Here is a 17,606-nt window from a genome sequence, read left to right on the forward strand (position 1 = left end):
TGTAAACAAAAGAACAGCATTCCAGCCAGCTTGTGTGTCTGTTTCACCATGGGGAAAGGAAACATGGAAATTCAATATGTATCAAGACAAATGTGAATTTAAGGTGCCAAAGAATACAGGATGCGCACAAACCGCCCCTTTTTGGATAAAGGGCTTTGAAGATGTACAATTCAGAAGTAGAGTAAGCCATTTTTGTTGCCTACTTTTAAAACAGCAAGAAACTGTTTTTCAGATACCCAGCTACATCACTGAGCCACCTACGTGTCATCTAAACAGCCAAGGTAATAAAGTGCAATACTTTGAAAGTTGGAGGACTTCCCAAAACCAATTCCAACTTTGAGTTCATCTGAGAATCAATGGTCTGGACATTCGATTACAACAAGCCTCATAGCTTACTGAGAATCCTTGGTTTTACAAGTTCATCGCTTCAACTAAAGCATCACCTCATCTAAGAAACGACAGGCTTGCGATGAAAGAGACTGCATCAATCATAAGTTGCAACTGTATTTTTTTTACCATCATCTGTATCTAAAGATTTATATTAGATAGTGTGAGAGAGCGAATTAATCAGATGTTGCATTTTAAACATCTGGGAAAGTTAAGAGTCAATATCATTAACCTTATTTTTTTCTAAAATATCAAAGCTTGTTGCTGGCATTGCTTAAATCGGGACCAACAATTGGAAGATAAGAAAACATACACATTTTACAGAGAAACTAGTTGGTCACAGGCAATAAGAAAGAAGCACATAAATTGTGTCTTTCATAATACTTTAGTGCCGTCCTGTCACTCAGTCAACTTTGTTTTCATCCTGCCAGTGTCTCTTTTTACCATGGGCTCCATTTTTGTTGCTAAGTACTTTATCAAACACCTTTTGCAAGTCCTTATAGACTCCATCAACTGCATTACCCTCATCAACCTATGGCAACTCATCAAAAAAACACATCTAATTTGGTTAAACACAATTTGCCTTTAAAAAATCTATGCTGACTTGTGTCATAGATTATTATTCCTAAAAGTTTTTCCACTAAAGTTAAACTGACTGCACGGCAGTTTCTGGGTTATTTGCCTTTCTTAAATTATTATAGTTGCGCATCCTTTTCCATAGCATCATAAGGTTTAAATGAGCTATGTTCACTGTTCTCTAAAAACATCTTCCACTGAAACGTGATCCAAATGGCCAACCATATACTGGTAAAGAAAATTCTACCAAGCACACTTCAAAAACACGTCTCCTTCTCTGCCCCTTACACAATATTATTCTAATATATGGGCGTGATTCAACAGGACAAAAACTGAGTCCCATTTCAGGCTCATTTAAGCAGGGTGTTTCTCAGCGCTGCAGCGCTCTCTGAATATCCTGAAATATTCTCAATTAATACTGCCTTTCTTTCCTTCCTGAACATGTTTTATCAAGTAATTTTAAAATTTTATTCATTTACGGGATGTGGGCATCGCTACTTAGGCTAGTGTTTATTGCCCATCCCAGGTCGTCCTTCTGAAGGTGGTGGTGAATTGCCTTTTTGAACTACTGCAGTCCCGGAGGTATAGGTACACCCATAGTGCATTCCTTTTTCGTGGTGGTTGAATACAACTGAATGGCTCGCTAGGCTATTTGAGAGACAACAACATTGCTGTGGGTCACACGTAGGCCAGACCAGGTAAGGATGGCACTTCCCTTCCCTAAGGACATTAGGGAACCAGATGGATTTTTACGACAATGGCTTTATGGTCATCATTAGACTTTTAATTCCAGATATTTTATTGAGTTTAAATTCCACTGTGGTGGGATTTGAAACCGGGTCCCCAGATCATTACCCTGAGTTTCTGGATTACTAGTCCAGCGACAATACCATTACACCACCCTCGCCCTGGTATAATACCCAGTTCTCCAGGACGTCTTTATTGCCCCATCATATTCCCATACATCTATTTACGCCTGCAGCTCAGCAACCATATTTACATGCTTCATGGTTTTTATAAAATAAATTTAGAGTACCCAATGCATTTTTTCCAATTGAGGGGCAATTTACGTAGCCAATCCACCTACCCTGCATATCTTTTGGGTTGTGGAGGTGAAACCCACGCAAACACGGGGAGAATGTGCAAACTCCACACGGACAGTGACCCAGGACCAGGATTGAACCTGGGACCTTGGCGTCATGAGGCAGCAGTGCTAACCACTGTGTCACCGTGCTGCCCGATGCTTCATGTTTTTACATAGGTACATTGTAAACCTGTATTGGTTCTTATTGAATCCTCTTAGTCTGATCTCAAGTAATACTTTACTATTTCTTTGGCATGCCTGCCTCTCCCAATCTCTTTGAACTTTTGTTTCTCCTTTCTAATGCTACATCCTGTTTCCAATACCCCTGCCAAATTAATGTAAACCCTCTACCGCGACACTAACAAACTTCCCCACAAGAACAATTGTCCTGGCCTTGTTGAGATGCAACTCATCTGGTCTGTACTGGTCCCACCTTCCCCAGAACTGTATTCCATGTCCCAGGAAGATATATCAAAATTATTCAAGAGTCAAGAAGTGAGCCAAGCACTCTTTCTTACCTTATTCTTCTCCAGTATGAAGTTGAAGTGTACAGGTGGAACCATTTCCTAAACGCTGCAATCAAAAATACATCTGAGTCTTGTTCCAGTCGAGTAATCTCAATTAATGAACAGGTTTGATAGTCTAAAGACACTGCGAGGACACACTGCAGTAAACCATTATGCAAGGTTAATTAGTCATGGTCTTTGAGTCAGGTCCAGTTCACAATGAAGTTTGGTGCATGACTCCTTGTTATTTTCTTTGAAGAAAGTGAAGTCTGTAAAATGAAATGTGGCATGGCCACGATTTACTTGTCCATTTACTATTTAATTAATCTGGTCAGCAGTTTAAGCCACAATCTAATACAGTGTTTATTCTGCACATGCTGAAGACATGTGATAGTATATATCCAGTAAGCTGAATATGGTGACAAGATTTTCTGTTTGGCATCTTGCTTACTAGAGATTACTTTCATAAAGTAAAGGCTACTCCAAACATTCTCCTTCGGGAATAAGGTATCATTTACTGAGACACTAAAATCTTTCCCAAGTAAAATCCCAAACTGTAAGAACGATATTAGATTGTGGTCATTCACCCCCATGTGTGGCTCAGTTAGCGACTCAGGGATGTCACCAATAGTAGAATGTTTTCTTACACTTTTTGGTATTTTTGTTAAAAGCATTTTAAACACTGTAGTAGAAATCTGACAAACATATGAAAATGAATCAGATTTTCTGTATACTGGGAAGTTTACACTAGGATTAGAGCCAAAAGCAGTATTCAGGCCAAATGGTATGTGTTTGCTGTAATTGAAATCTGTCACTAGAAAGGTGTACTGTAAGCACTAAATTTAATAGAAAATGTATCTATAGAACAGGGAAAATCTTCACACCCATGAATAATTAATATTGAGACAAGAAAAGCAGTACTTATTTTCTTTTAAGTTACTGAAAGTACATTTGTTTTTGAATACAAAAAAAATGAATGTTTGACTCATTGGTACAATTTCAGTTGAAGATTCACACAGCGACATGGTCAGACTAGATATCAATAGAATATAAATACGGCTGCTCATGTAGCCCCAGTGGTCAGTTCAAATGAACGAAAAGCAGCATAAAAAAGTGAGAGAAAGGCCCCGCTAGCAACTGCTGGTGTGGCCCACATAATAATCATCAGCTGCTATTAAAGTGTCCTTTATACTGCTTACAAGATAGCAATAGTCTTTTACAACTTGCATGTGCACTTTTTGTCATAATTATTTGCGTAACTTTCAGCAGGCAAAAATGAACAATCTTAAAAATAAGTAAAACTGTACATCACTCCATTTTTTTTTCCCACTTTAAATACTCCGTGAGGTATCCGTGATTTCTAACAAACACTGCAACATTTGTCTTGCTTACCGAGCAAGTCAAGTTTTCTTTTAAAGGGTTGTATCCTAAATGCAAGTTTGTTTTTAAAAAAAGCAGTAGTTCAAATATTCAATAGAACATGAACAAATTTAAATTTCCTTTCTCTTTAAAAGCATTCTCACTTCCCTCAGACACAGAGGTCATGGGAACAAAATATGGATGTTTTATCTACATAAATATTCACATGAAAAAACTTTTAACTTACAAAAACAAAAACAGATAAGGTACAATGATAAGGCAGCATTAGACCACAATTAATCTTTTACAATGGTGACAACAGTACTTTTTTTTGTAGAATATCATACATCTGGTGGCTTCTAAAACAGGGTGTTAAAGTGTGGGTGTGTGTGTGTGTGTGTGTGAGAAGTGACTATCTATTCCACAGTATTATTCATATTATCTTCTGGTGTTTGCATTTTTTGGGGTAGTTTTCTTTGAGGGTGTTGGGATTTTAGAAGGTTTTGTAGAACTCTTTCTTGAACTTGCTTGGGATCCTGCTGTGCTGGATTCAGAAATATCTGAGCACATCGACTGTGTTTCCAAAAGGTCAAAATCAGATGCGTCACTGCCTCGCCGACTGTTTGCCCTGCTGCCTGCACGACTCCCAGCCCGACTCGTCGGCCTACTTGGTGTCCTTTTAGAATCTGTAGCTAGGAGAAAGTCAATAGAACAAACCAAGTCATTCTTGGGAGATGTTGCATTTAGGTGCCAGCACCATATCACTAATATCACTAAGCCAAGCGCTAGTCTTTCCCTGCACCAAAGCAGTAGCCTCTGCAGCACTTTTATGTTTTTCCTAAGAATTGAGAGATTACAAATGGTTTTCCGTTTCCCATTCCCAATTTTCGTCTTGCCAACATGCTGTGGTACAATTCCACCAGACCCAGCCTCTGGGTCCTGCCCTAGTGCCACACTTCAAATGTGAGTTCATGGCTTGAGGATAGGACATCTGAACATCTCACTTGACTATCTCTAGAAATCTAAACAAGCACATTTTAAGCAGGGAGCAGAATTTGGCAGGAGAATACATGAAATACATGAATAGGATGGGAATAGAGGGATACGGACCCCGGAAGTGTAGAAGGTTTTAGTTTAGACGGGCAGCATGGTCAGTGTAGGCGTGGAGGGCCGAAGGGCCTGTTCCTGTGCTGTACTTTTCTTTGTTTTTTAGAATCCTGGGTTTATTTTCCCTTTAAATCAGGGAGGCTAAAACCAATAATGTACATGCAGTAACACAATAAATTAGCCATTTAAGTTTGAAGTAGTCATTTAACGCTGCATCCTGAAGTGGGATACAACGTACTAAAAACTAATCCAACAACCCAGTCCCATCTCCCCTTCTCCCTCCCATTCCCCCTCTACACACACCAATCAAATGACATCCACCTTGAATAGAACCTCTTCTGCAAACCCCTCATGGTGTATTGAATTTTTTCAAGTGCAGGAACTCCAACAGGTTCCTCCAGCCATGCCGTCGCCGATGCCCTCCACTTGAGCAAGACCCACCTCCGGGCTATCAGAGAGGCGAAGGCCACAACGTCAGCTCTCCTCTCCTCCTGCAGCCCTGGCAAGTCCGACACCCCAAAAATCACCACACATAGACACGACTCCACTCTAACCCACAAAATTCCGGACAGTTTCGAAGAAAGAAGCCCAGAATTTGACCAACTTAGGACATGACCAAAATAGATCCAAATGGATTGTGGAACACCTTGAACAACGCTTACATCTGTCTTCTACCCCCGGAAAAAACCTACTCATCCATGCCCTAGTCATGCGTGACCTATGCACCACTTTAAACTGAATCAAACTCGGTCTTGCATATGAGGAAGTAGAATTAATCTAATGTAGAAACTCACTCCACATACCGCCCTCAAAAGCACAAGCCAACTCTTCCTCCCATTTTCCCTTTACTTCCTCCAGCAATCCATTTCCCTGTCCATCAACTGTCTGATATCCTCCCTTCCTGTAATTCATCAAGGGACAGCAACTTATCCAGAAGAGAGGGGGCTGGCAACCGAGGAAATGTAAAAAGTTCCTTCCGGGCAAAGTTCCATACCTGTAAATATCTAAACCAACCCCCCACCAGGAGCTGGAACTTCACCACCAGCTCCTCCAGCCCGGCGAACCATCATCCATGAACAAATCACTAAACCTCTCTCAGATCTTATATGACTAATCCATCCAAGCTGGTATAAATTGATGTATATGGTTCCTACAGATTGCTGTCTAAATTGGTTCCATTTTCTCAGAGAGGCTGTTGCCACTGGGCCTATACAGTACATGGCCAATGAGAATGGAAGGGAAGCAGTAACGAGTGACCTCAAACTCGAATCTGTAAGGAAGCCTCCTCCCTAAACCGCCCCAGAGTCCATGGCCCCACCCTGCACTTTCTCAATGTTCGCAGCACAGTAATAATACATCAAATTTGGTAATGCCAATACCCCCCCCCCCGGACCGTTGATCCTTCTGCAGGAACACCCTCTGAACCCAGGGGGCCTTACCCACCCACACAAAGGTCAAAATTAGCTTGTAATCCTACTAAGAATGACTTAGACATAAAGATTGGAAGACACTAAAACACAAACAAGAACCTTGGAGGAATGTTCATTTGAACCGTCTGGCTCCTTTCTGCCAATGACAATGGAAGGGCATTCCACCTCTTTAAGGTTGCCTTCAACCCCTCCTCTACCAGACTTGCTAGGTTCAACTTGTTGAGCAAGGCCCAATAAGGAGCTACCCACATCCCCAAGTATCTAAAACTAGTCCTGGCCAGTCAAAACAGTAGTTTCTCCATCAGTTCCCTTCCTTGGAGGGTTCACTGGAAATACCTCACTCTTGCCCACGTTCAATCTATACCCTGAGAAGGAACCAAACATCCTCAGCACTTCCATCATCTTCCCCACATTAACGAGAGGGTCTGTAATATACATCAATAAGTCATCTGCTTACAGGGACATCCTATGCTCCTCTCTCTATCTCCTTCTGCCCCAAATGCAATAGCCAACGAATCGATCAGCAATGTAAACAGTAACAGGGAAGTGGATATCCCTGCCTTGTATTCCCATACAACTGACACCCCAAACTTAATGCATTGAAGCGAACGCTCGCAGTGGAGGCCCTGTACGTCAAAAAGGTACCCCACTCCACCCAGTCGAACGCTTTCTCAGCATTCATAGAGATTATTACCTCTGCATCAACCCCTAATGAGGGCAACATCATCACATTCAGATGTCTCCTAATGTTGACCGATAATTGCCAGCCCTTAACAACTCCCATCTGATCCTCGGATATTATCCCCACAGGCAGCCCTCCAAACGAGTTGCCATAAGCTTTGCAAGAGAAATGGGCCAATATGACCCACACTCCACAGGATCTTTATCTTTTTTCACAATTAATGAAATGGATGCCTATGCCAGTGCGGTCGGCCACAACCCCCGAACAGAACATCTTTAAACATGTCCAACAGGTGTGGCACCAACTCTGTTGCAAATTCTTTATAAAATTCCACAGGTAATCTGTCCAGGCTTGGTGCCTTCTCTGAACAGATACATTTTGTAATTTCCTCCAGCCTTCGTGGCGCCTCCAGCTACTGCCATCTTTCCTTTGCCACAATTGGGAAGACCAACCAATCAGAAACTGTGCCATAACCGGAGACTCAGCCCTATATCCCCCGGTAGAAGGTTTCAAATACCCCATTGACTTTTCCTGGATCAGAACCCACCCTCCCCCAGTTCTTAACCTGTGCTATGTCCTGAGATATGGTGAGCCAATAGACAACTGACCTTCTCCCCATACTCGTAAAATGTCCCTTTCACATGATCAACCTGGCTAACTGCTTTCCCAGTCGACACCAATTCAAACTCCATCTGCAGCATCTTCCTCTTTGCAACAGCTCTGCTGTTGGGGTAGCAGAGTACCGATGGTCCACCACAAGAATAGACTCCACCAACCTCTGCCTCTCCACCCGACCTGACTTAGCTCTGAAACTTAATCGAAATTAACTCCCCCATGATGACTGTCTTTAGTATCTCCCAGAACGTGGAATGTGAGACTTCCTTGTTCTTATTAAACTCCACATTGGTCCCAGTAGCGGAAGATATCCTTTCACGTATCCCCCGTCAGTGAGCAACGCTGATGCCAACCTCCATGGGGGGGGGGGGGGTCGCTGAGCGCAGCCCTCCTCCAAACACAAATCCACATAATGCAGAGCATGGTCAGATATCACACTCGCAGAATACTACTCTGTGTCCCTCCCCTGCCCCAACCCTTCTCCCTGAGCACCAATCAAGCAACACCCCCCACCTCCCCAAGGCTTGTTACCTTAACTAACAAAGGATACAAAAAGGGCCAAAACAAAACTAATGAAATGGATGCCTATGCCAGTTATGTGCGACCGCTCACTTCATGGCCGCCACCGAAGTTCCCGGTTTGATCCCTTCATGATATTACCTGGCGATTTAAAAAAAATTAATTTATGGGACATGGGCTTGCTGGCTGGGCAAGCATTTATTGCCTATCCCTAACTATCCTCCCATTCAGAGGACATTTGAGAGTCACATGGTAAGGATGGCAAGAGTTCCTCCCCTAAAGGATACTAGTGAATCAGAGGAAGTTTTACGACAATGATTCATAGTCATCATTAGACTCCTAATTCCAGATTTTTTCAAATTGAAATTCCCGCGGTGGGATTTGAACCCGTGTCCCCAGAATTCACCATGTCTCTGGATTAAAGTCTAGTGACAACGCCACTGCGCCACCATCTCGCCAAGTTTCCACACAAGCAAGTACCTAAATTAATTATCCCCTCATTGCATTTAGGAATAAGCGACTAATCAGGAAAAGTTTGATCATTTGCACAATGTCAAAACGCGATCAAACATACTTGGCTGTACAGCAGGCAATTGCATTTCGCTTTTTGTAAGAGGTTTCTCAAACAACTTTCCGTCTCCCATTTCTGCCTGTTCAGGTACAGTTCCATGGGAGCCAGCTGCTAAGTAGATATTATCCATGTATCAGCTTTAACAGGGAGTGTTGGAAGGGAATTTCATGAGGACACCTCAGTTGAGCCGGAATTGTAGGAATTACCGTCTCATTGCTTTTAGGGGCAATAAATGAGAGTCAATTCTGCTGAGGAATGGATGTTTGCAGTACCACAAACAGGGAGGGTGGGAGAGCAATAAGGGCGAGAAATTCAGGCGTTTTAAAGGTGAGCATAAAACATGTAAAATAAGTGACAACACTGGAACAAAATGGAAATAAGTTTGGTTGCAGAAAAGTGAAATATTTGGAATAAAGACATAGTATCTTGAATGCAGTAAAATGTACTATGGCACTTCAGAGGTCTAATCAGACACAAAATGGACACAAATGATGTTAGGAGAGGTGACCAAGGTGGATTTTAAGATGGTCTTAAAGGAGGAAGGAAGGGGGGAAAAATGGAGGAATTTAGCACAAGACTTAAACAGCTGTAGGGATAGACACAATGGTGAGTGAAGAATCAAAGTTATGGGACAGATCTTAGGCTTGGTAATGGTTACAAAAGTACGGGGAAGTGAAACTATGAAGGGATTTAAACATGAAATGAAGATTTGAAAATGAAATTGTTGGGAAATTGGGGACCAATGTAGGTCAGAAAGGGCAGGAGTTACTGATGAATAGGACTTGGTGGGATATAGAATATGGGAACCAGAGTATTGTGTGAACTGTAGATGATAGAGGATTGAAGATTGTCCATGGGAGCACTGGAAAGGTATAATAAGCATTTAACTGCAGAAGGGTTGATTGCAGATTATGTTACACAGATGGAAAGGATATTGAGTAGGAAGCGGATTGGACACAAGTTTCCAGAATAGTACAACCAGAGACGTTGATCAGGGATTTGGGGATGGAATCAGTTTCATGTGTATGGAGCTGATGGCAGGGGCTGAAGACAATAATGCTGGTCTTCTCAATGCATAATGCGAGGAAATTACAGCTCTGCCAAGATTGGCAGCACAGAGGCAGAACTGGAGCTGCGATAATGTTGAGAGATAGAAATGGGTGTTGTCAGAGTACTTGTCTTTTGGTGATTTTATCAAGGAGTAATACATAGATCTGAATGTAAGGATAGATTCTTTGAAGACTCTGTGGAGTTGCTGGGGTGTATTCTCTTACATTAGCACAAAATCATATGAAATATTTACATGTACATATACAAAACATCTGTTCCAAAATGCATTAAATTCGAAAAGTCTACACTAAAAGGAGGAATTCTCCAGAGTCTCAAGGAAAATAAATCTTCAAAATAAACCTAAGTCATTTTGAATTTTCCAAATCCACGACTGCAAATGGCAAGGTTCCCACACAATCACGAGAGAGGAGCACCAGAGTCTGTAACCATTCTCATTAGTTTTCAGCATTCTCTTTAGAACTCACCAGTTTTGCTGGATTTAGTGGCAGATGTGCTGCCATTGTCTCCAGTCAGCGAAGCCTTACTGGAGTGGTAGCTTGGTCGTCTGAGTTTACTACCCTGTGCAGGTGTCACCTGGTTTAAAGTACAAACATTTTAATATGCGAAGAGAAAGCTGATGAAAGAGCAGCAAAAATAAATGAAAATAGATCACCACATACATAACTGAACATTATATTCATTTTTCAGTCAGTTACAAATAATTTCAGGTCCACGATAACAGGTTTTATTCAGAGGAATAAAACATGGGAGGCTGGGGACATTTTCAAATCTCTTTTAAAATTGCACATATCAAACTCACACCTCCTTAACAGAAGTGGAAGAGTCTTTTTCTCTGAACTCTTTGTGATGTGAGATCTCACTGTTGCGACCATAGACTGAGCAAGGGATGTTGTTGGTCTCCTTAGTCAAGTACTGCACCACATGAACTTTTACCCTGAGCTATGAAACCTACTGGCATGTTCAAAAGCTTTGTCCAAAATATTAAAAAGAAACCATGAACATTGATACAAAATTTAAATTCAACAGCTTAACTACCCATCAAGCAAAAAGATAGTAATCCAGAGTGAATATTAACCATACAAGAACCCAATATTCAAATCTAGAACGTTCAGCTGTGACCCTAATGCAAAGTCAAAGCCAGTTCCAAACAGCAAATTTTGTTGTGCTTTTTGTTGGGAGTGATTTTACACTGACTGTGTTCTCAGAAGGGCTCTTCTACTGAGATGTTTTAAAAAACATGAAGTGTCAACTTGGCTTCTAGGATAAAAGGTTATGGGTTCAAGCCCCATTCTTCGGCTAGTTCATAGACACAATCTAAGATGACCTCAGGACAGTACTGAAGGAATGCTGCATTGTCTGTTTGATGAGTTGCTCATCGGAGGTTCTGTCCACCCAAAAGATCCCAGGGAACCATTTAAAAAGGAGCAGCGAGTTTGCTAATTTTTTTCAGTATTTATCCCTCAACTGTCACCACTGTTAGGAAAACAGAGGTAGTTTTAGGGATTTATTTAAGTGGGTTTAATTTAATGTTTCTGTTTATGGAAGGATAAAATCTATAGTTATATTCATGCTGGACAAAGATGTTTGAATGTGTGGGGGTTGGTTAGGTTCCAACTGTGATTCTATTTTACTTAGGGAGGGCTATGCCATGAAGAATAAATAAACCAGCAGTGGTTGCTCAGCAACTAGGGCCTTATTAAGGTAGTGCTTAGCTAATTTTTTTTTAAACAAACAATTTTATTGAGGTAGTTTTTCAGCATTGTAAACAGTTACAGACATCAACAGAAAGACAGCAAAAAAGTACAAACATCCACGTACATTCAATACTTCAATCGTACCATACTGCACAAGCCCGCTTCTCTCCCATCGGCGCTACCCGCCAATTTATCCCTCCTACTCTACTCTACTCTCTCCCCCCCCTGCTGACGCTCACTCTCCCGCAAAGAAGTCAATGAATGGTTGCCACCTTAGGGCGAACCCCTGTACAGATCCCCTCAAGGCGAACCTAATCTTTTCCATACCCAGAAAACTCGACATGTCCGAAAGTCACAACTCAGTCTTCGGGGGCTTTGAGTCCCTCCATGCCAGTAATATTAGTCGCCGGGCTATCAGGGAAGCAAAGGCCAAAACATCGGCCTCTTTCTCACCCTGGACTCCCGGGTCCTCCGAAACCCCAAAAATTGCCACCCCTGGACCTGTCGCCACCCTTGTTTTTAGCACCTGGGACATGATCCCCGCGAATCCCTCCCAGTACACCCTAAACCTTGGGCATGCCCAAAACATGTGTACGTGGTTCGCTGGTCCTCCTGCGCACCTAGCGCATTTGTCCTCTACCCCAAAGAATTTGCTCATCCGAGCCACCGTCATGTGAGCCCGGTGAAGTACCTTAAATTGAATCAGGCCGAGCCTGGCACATGTTGTGGTCGAATTCACCCTACTCAGGGCTTCTGCCCACAGCCAGTCCACCATTTCCCCGCCTAGCTCCTCCTCTCATTTAAGTTTCAGTTCCTCCGTCTGGGACCCTTCCCCCTTCATGAGCACCTTATAAATATTAGAACTCTACCCTCCCCTCCTTCTCCCCTGGAGACTATTCTGTCTTGGATCCCCATTGGCGGGAGGCGTGGGAAGGATGGGACCTATCTACGGACAAAGTCCTGCAACTGTAGGTACCTGAAATCATTTCCCCTTACCAGACCAAATTTCTCCTCCAAGCTCCTCAAACTCGCAAAGCTCCCTTCCAGGAACATATCGCCCACCCTCCTCACCCCCGCCATGCTCGAAACCCCCATCCATACTCCCAGGGGAAAACAGATTGGCGCCCAGACAGACGCCCCCATCTCCCCTACATGCCTCCTCCACTAGCCCCATATCCGCAGGGTCGCCACCACTACCGGGCTGGCGGAGTACCTGGCCGGCGGCAGCCGTAGAGGAGCCGTGACCAGGGCTGCCAAGCTGGAGCCCCTGCACGAAGCCGCCTCCACCCGCTCCCAGATAGACCCCGTACCCACCATCCACTTCCTTATCATGGCGATGTTAGCCGCCCAGTAATAGTTAATCAGACTCAGCAATGCCAGCCCTCCCTCGCTGCGGCTCCTCTCAAGCATCACCTTCTTCACCCGCGGGGATTTTCCCACCCAGACAAAGCTCATGATCATCTTGTTAACCCTTTTGAAGAAGGTCTGTGGGATAAAGATTGGGAGGTACTGAAAAATGAACAGGAATCTAGGGAGGATTGTCATCTTTACAGTCTGCACCCTCCCTGCCAGCGACAGCGGGAGTGCATCCCATCTCCGAAACTCTCCCTTCATTTGTCCCACCACCCTGGCCAAATTTAACTTGTGCAGCCTGCCCCAGTCTCACGCCACCTGGATCCCCAAGTACCGGAAATTTTCCTCAACCAGCCTAAATGGTAGCCCTCTCAATCTGTTCTCCTGGCCCCTTGCCTGTACCACAAACATTTCACTCTTGGCCATATTTAGTTTGTATCCTGAGAACTGGCCGAACTTCCTCAATGTTTCCAATATACTTCCATCCCGGCCAATGGGTCCGACACGTACAGGAGCAGGTCATCCGCATAAAGAGAGACCCTATGTTCTACCCCGCCCCTAACCATCCCCTTCCATCCCTTTGCGGCTCTCAGCGCAATCGCCAGCGGCTCTATGGCCAGCGCAAACAGCAGCGGGGAGAGCGGGCAGCCCTGTCTGGTCCCACGGTACAGCCTAAAGTACTCTGACACTTCTCTGTTTGTCCTGATGCTGGCCTTTGGGGCCTGATATAATAACTTGATCCAATTCACCAGTCCCTCCCCGAACCCAAACCGTCCGAGCATCTCCCATAGATAGCCCCACTCAACCCAGTGATATAGTGGCTTGCGACATCGTCGGCGGCAAGATCCCTCTGTCCCTTGCCTCATTAAAAACCCTCGCCAAGAATGGGCCCACCAACTCAGAGAACTTCCTATAAAACTCTTACTGGGTATCCATCCGGCCCTGGGGTTTTCCCCGACTGCATGGCCTTTAGGCCCCCCCAATACCTCCTCCACTCTAATCGGGGCCCCCAGCTCATCCACTCGCCTCCCACCTAATGTTGGGAATGTTAACCCGTCCAGAAATCTTTTCATCTCCTCCGGTTCTTCCAGAGGCTCCGAAGTGTACAGCTTGCTATAGAAGTCCCGGAATACCTTATTCAATCCTGCCGGGTCCTCCACTCTGCACCCCTCCCCATCCATCACTCTACCTATTTCCCTGGCTGCCTCCCTCCTCCTGCGTTGCTGCGCTAACAGTCTGCTAGCCTTTTCCCCATGCTCGTACACCACACCCCTCGCCTTCCTAAACTGCTCCACGGCCCTACTCGTGGATAGCGCCCCCAGTTCCGCCTGTAGTCTCTGCCTCTCCCCGAGTAAAACCCCCCCCCGGGGACTCCGCGTGTTCCTCATCTATCCGACCCATTTCCCTAACCAATCTGTCCGTCTCTGCCCTGTCCGCCATGGCTCTGTGGGCCCCAATTGAGATCAACTCTCCCCGCACTACTGCCGTTAGCGCCTCCCACAGGGTCGCCGCTGAGACCTCCCCCGCATCATTCACCTGCAAGTAATTTTGCATACACCTCCGAAGCCTCTCACAGATGCCCTCCTCCGACAGCAGTCCCACATCTAGCCTCCATTGTGGGCATTGGTGATTCGCCCCCCCGACCTGCAGGTCTACCCAGTGCGGGGCATGGTCCGAGATAGTGATTGTCGAACATTCCGTGTTCTTTACCTCCCCTATACAATCCCTGCTTAGAACAAAGAAGTCTATCCTAGAATATACTTTATGGACGTGCAAGTAAAATGAGTAGCCCCTTCCTGTCGGCTGTCTGACTCTCCAGGGGTCCACTGCCCCCATTTGCTCCATAAACCCTTTCAGCTCCCTTGCCATTGCTGGGAGTCTACCCGTTTTGGGACACGACCGATCCAGTGCCAGATCAAGGACCATGTTAAAGTCTCCTCCCCATTATTAGCCTACGAGAGTCCAGGTCCAGGATCTTCCCCAGCACTCTTTTAATAAAGTCCACGTCATCCCAGTTCGGGGCATATATATTCACCAGCACCACACTTCTCCCCTCCAGTCTGCCCCGTACCATCAGGTATCTGCCCCCCCTGTCTGCGGCGATGCCCTCTGCCTCAAATTGCACCCGCTTGTTGATCATGATTGCCACCCCCCTGGACTTCGAGTCCAAGTCCAAGTGGAAGACCTGGCTAATCCAACCCTTCCTTAGCCTAGTCTGGTCAGACACTTTCAGATGTGTCTCCTGCAACATAATTACGTCTGCCCTCAGAGCCCGCAAGTGCGCGAACACCCGCGCCCTCTTAACCGGCCCATTCAGTCCCCTGACATTCAGCCTCTCTCAGGCCGGCCATTCTTGGCCCGCCTCGTGGCTGCCTCCACCCTCGACCTCCTTCCCACTGCCTACTTCAAATCCCTCCCACATCAGCAGAACACCCCCCCCCCCCCCCCCCCCCCCAGCAACATCCCCCGATAACCCCACCCCTGCCATCCACTGGCTGTAATCTCCCCGCCCACCTGACTCCCTTGACTAGCCAATCTGCTAGCCTGGTGACTCATCACTCCGGTACCCCCCTGTCTCATTCCCATTGTTACCCCGTCCTCATCCCCACTCCTCGGCGGCCCATCCCCCTCTCCAACCCACTGGAGCAAACTCACTGGCACAGACAAGGCATGAACATCAGTAAAACAAAAACCCCCAACCCACATCCTTAACCCCCCTTGCTGACCGGCCACCCTTAGTTACCATACCGGCTCCAGTGCCCTCAGCGAGCCCCACAAAAAGTAAAAAATCCGCACGAAAAGGAAAAAACAGAAAAATGAAGAAAACAAAAACAAAAGAAAAAACCAGTAACCAAAAGCAAAGGGAAGAGTCCCAAATGTCCCGCTTGGCACCCAGCAAACTGTTGAACAGCAGTCCAGGCACATTTGGCGTCCCATCATATGATAGTTCTCGGGTCCTACTTCGCGCCCGTGGGACCTCTTTTTGGGACCAGCCCCTGATCCCTCGCAAAGTCCATCGCTACTTCGGGCTCGGAGAAGTAGTGGTGTTGACCCTGATGCGTGACCCAAAGACGGGCCGGGAACAGCAGACCAAATTTTACGTGCTTCTTGAACAGCACCTCCTTGACTTGCTTAAAGGCTGCTCGCCGCCGAGCCACCTCCTGGCTTAGGTCCTGGTAAATACGGAGAACACTGTTGTTCCACGTGCTGCTCCTGGCGCTCTTTGCCCACCGCAGCACCCGCTCCTTGTCCACGAACCTGATCACCATCGGACGGGGGGGGTCCCACCGGCCGCCCTTGCCTCGCCTGCACTCTGTATGCCCACTCCAGCTCCAGCGGTCGCGGCAAGGCTTCAGCCCCCATCAGCTGCATCAACAGGTCTGCCACAAACGCTGCAGCATCAGCTCCCTCAGCCCCCTCCGGGAGGCCGACCATCCTCAGATTGTTCCTGCGGGCTCTATTCTCCGACTCCTCCACTCTGTCCAACAGTCTTCTTTGCCGCTCTTTCAGCCCGTCAACCTCTAACGCCGCAACCGTCTGCGCATCCGCCTGCTCCTCCACCGCCTCTCCCAGCTCCTTAACTTTAACATCTTGAGCATCCAGCCTCTGATTCAGCTGATCCACTGCCTTCTGAAGTGGGTCCAGGTTGTCCCGCTTCAGCGACTCAAAACTGGTTTTCATCACCTGGAGCATGTTATCCAGTGCCTGCTGGATTGCTGAGTCCGAGGTCCGTGTTTCCGCCATCTTAGGTTCCAGGTCAGCTTCCTCTGCTCCTTGCCTTTGTCCCTTTCTCTCTCTCTTCCTCTGCTTCCTGGACTCTCGCGGTTCCATAGGTTGCAGCCCACTCTCCAGCACTTCCTCGGCCGCCTTTTTGCCGCTCCGTGGTCCCGCTATCGCGGGGAATCAGCCCCTAAAGCCCTGCCGGAGTGAGAGCCCGCGAATGTGCGGCTCACTCGAACATCGCCGCCACCGGAAGTCCCGGTAGTGCTTAGCTAATTTGATTGCAGTTGGAGATTGTGAGAGAGAAGGCAGCTTTCACAGCTCTGCTAGAAGCAGTTCATTTTAGAAGGCTAAAGAAGGAATGTATCTCTCAGCCTTTGCTCGAAGAAAAGCCATACCATGGAATAATAGTTAAGAAAACAGATGGCGGAAATCTAAAGTCCAGCTAGTTAAGAAAACGAGAGAAATGAAGAGAAGTGTGGAGTTAAGTGAACAGAGACCAAGATATTGTTCAGAAGAATTCAATGAAGAGTAACCAAGTGTTCTGAGTTAAATACAATTGCAGTAACGAGATTTAAAGTGGGACAGCAGACTTCAGAGATAGATAAAAAGTTTGATGCCATTTTAATACAGTCTGGGAATCGCGAGTTAAAGCAATTGGGGAAAGGTTGCACAACAGTCAAGACAAAGAAAACCTAAAGGTGTAACCTAGTTGATGTAAAATGCAGGACTGGATTTGCTTTTAAGAGTGGAGCAGAAGCTTTGATCTAAAGTGTAATTTGGAAAACTTGGTCTGGATTTCAGAATGTAAATTGCCAAGGGATTGCGCTATTATGAAAGAAGATTTTAAAGCATATTTTTGGGAGTGGAGTTTGGAAACTCTCATCTGGCGGAATTCGGAGGAGAAATCCACAGGCACTAACTTGGGTTCA

General features: G+C 45.7%; 1 protein-coding gene across 5 annotated transcripts in view; it reads right to left on the bottom strand.

Annotated features, from left to right (window-relative positions):
* Positions 1–3,378: 3,378 nt before the first annotated feature.
* Positions 3,379–17,606, bottom strand: part of macf1a (microtubule actin crosslinking factor 1a) — an 837,043-nt gene continuing 822,815 nt past the window's right edge. For all 5 annotated transcript variants that reach the window (XM_038800586.1, XM_038800577.1, XM_038800561.1 and 2 more), the window contains 2 exons: positions 10,372–10,480; positions 3,379–4,604 (listed from right to left, as the gene is read on the bottom strand). In XM_038800586.1, the coding sequence (XP_038656514.1) occupies positions 4,351–4,604; positions 10,372–10,480 (363 nt within the window). In that variant the 3' untranslated portion in view covers positions 3,379–4,350. The remainder of the gene's footprint in view (positions 4,605–10,371; positions 10,481–17,606) is intronic.

Source organism: Scyliorhinus canicula, chromosome 1, assembly GCF_902713615.1.
Source record: "Scyliorhinus canicula chromosome 1, sScyCan1.1, whole genome shotgun sequence".
Classification (NCBI taxonomy): domain Eukaryota; kingdom Metazoa; phylum Chordata; class Chondrichthyes; order Carcharhiniformes; family Scyliorhinidae; genus Scyliorhinus; species Scyliorhinus canicula.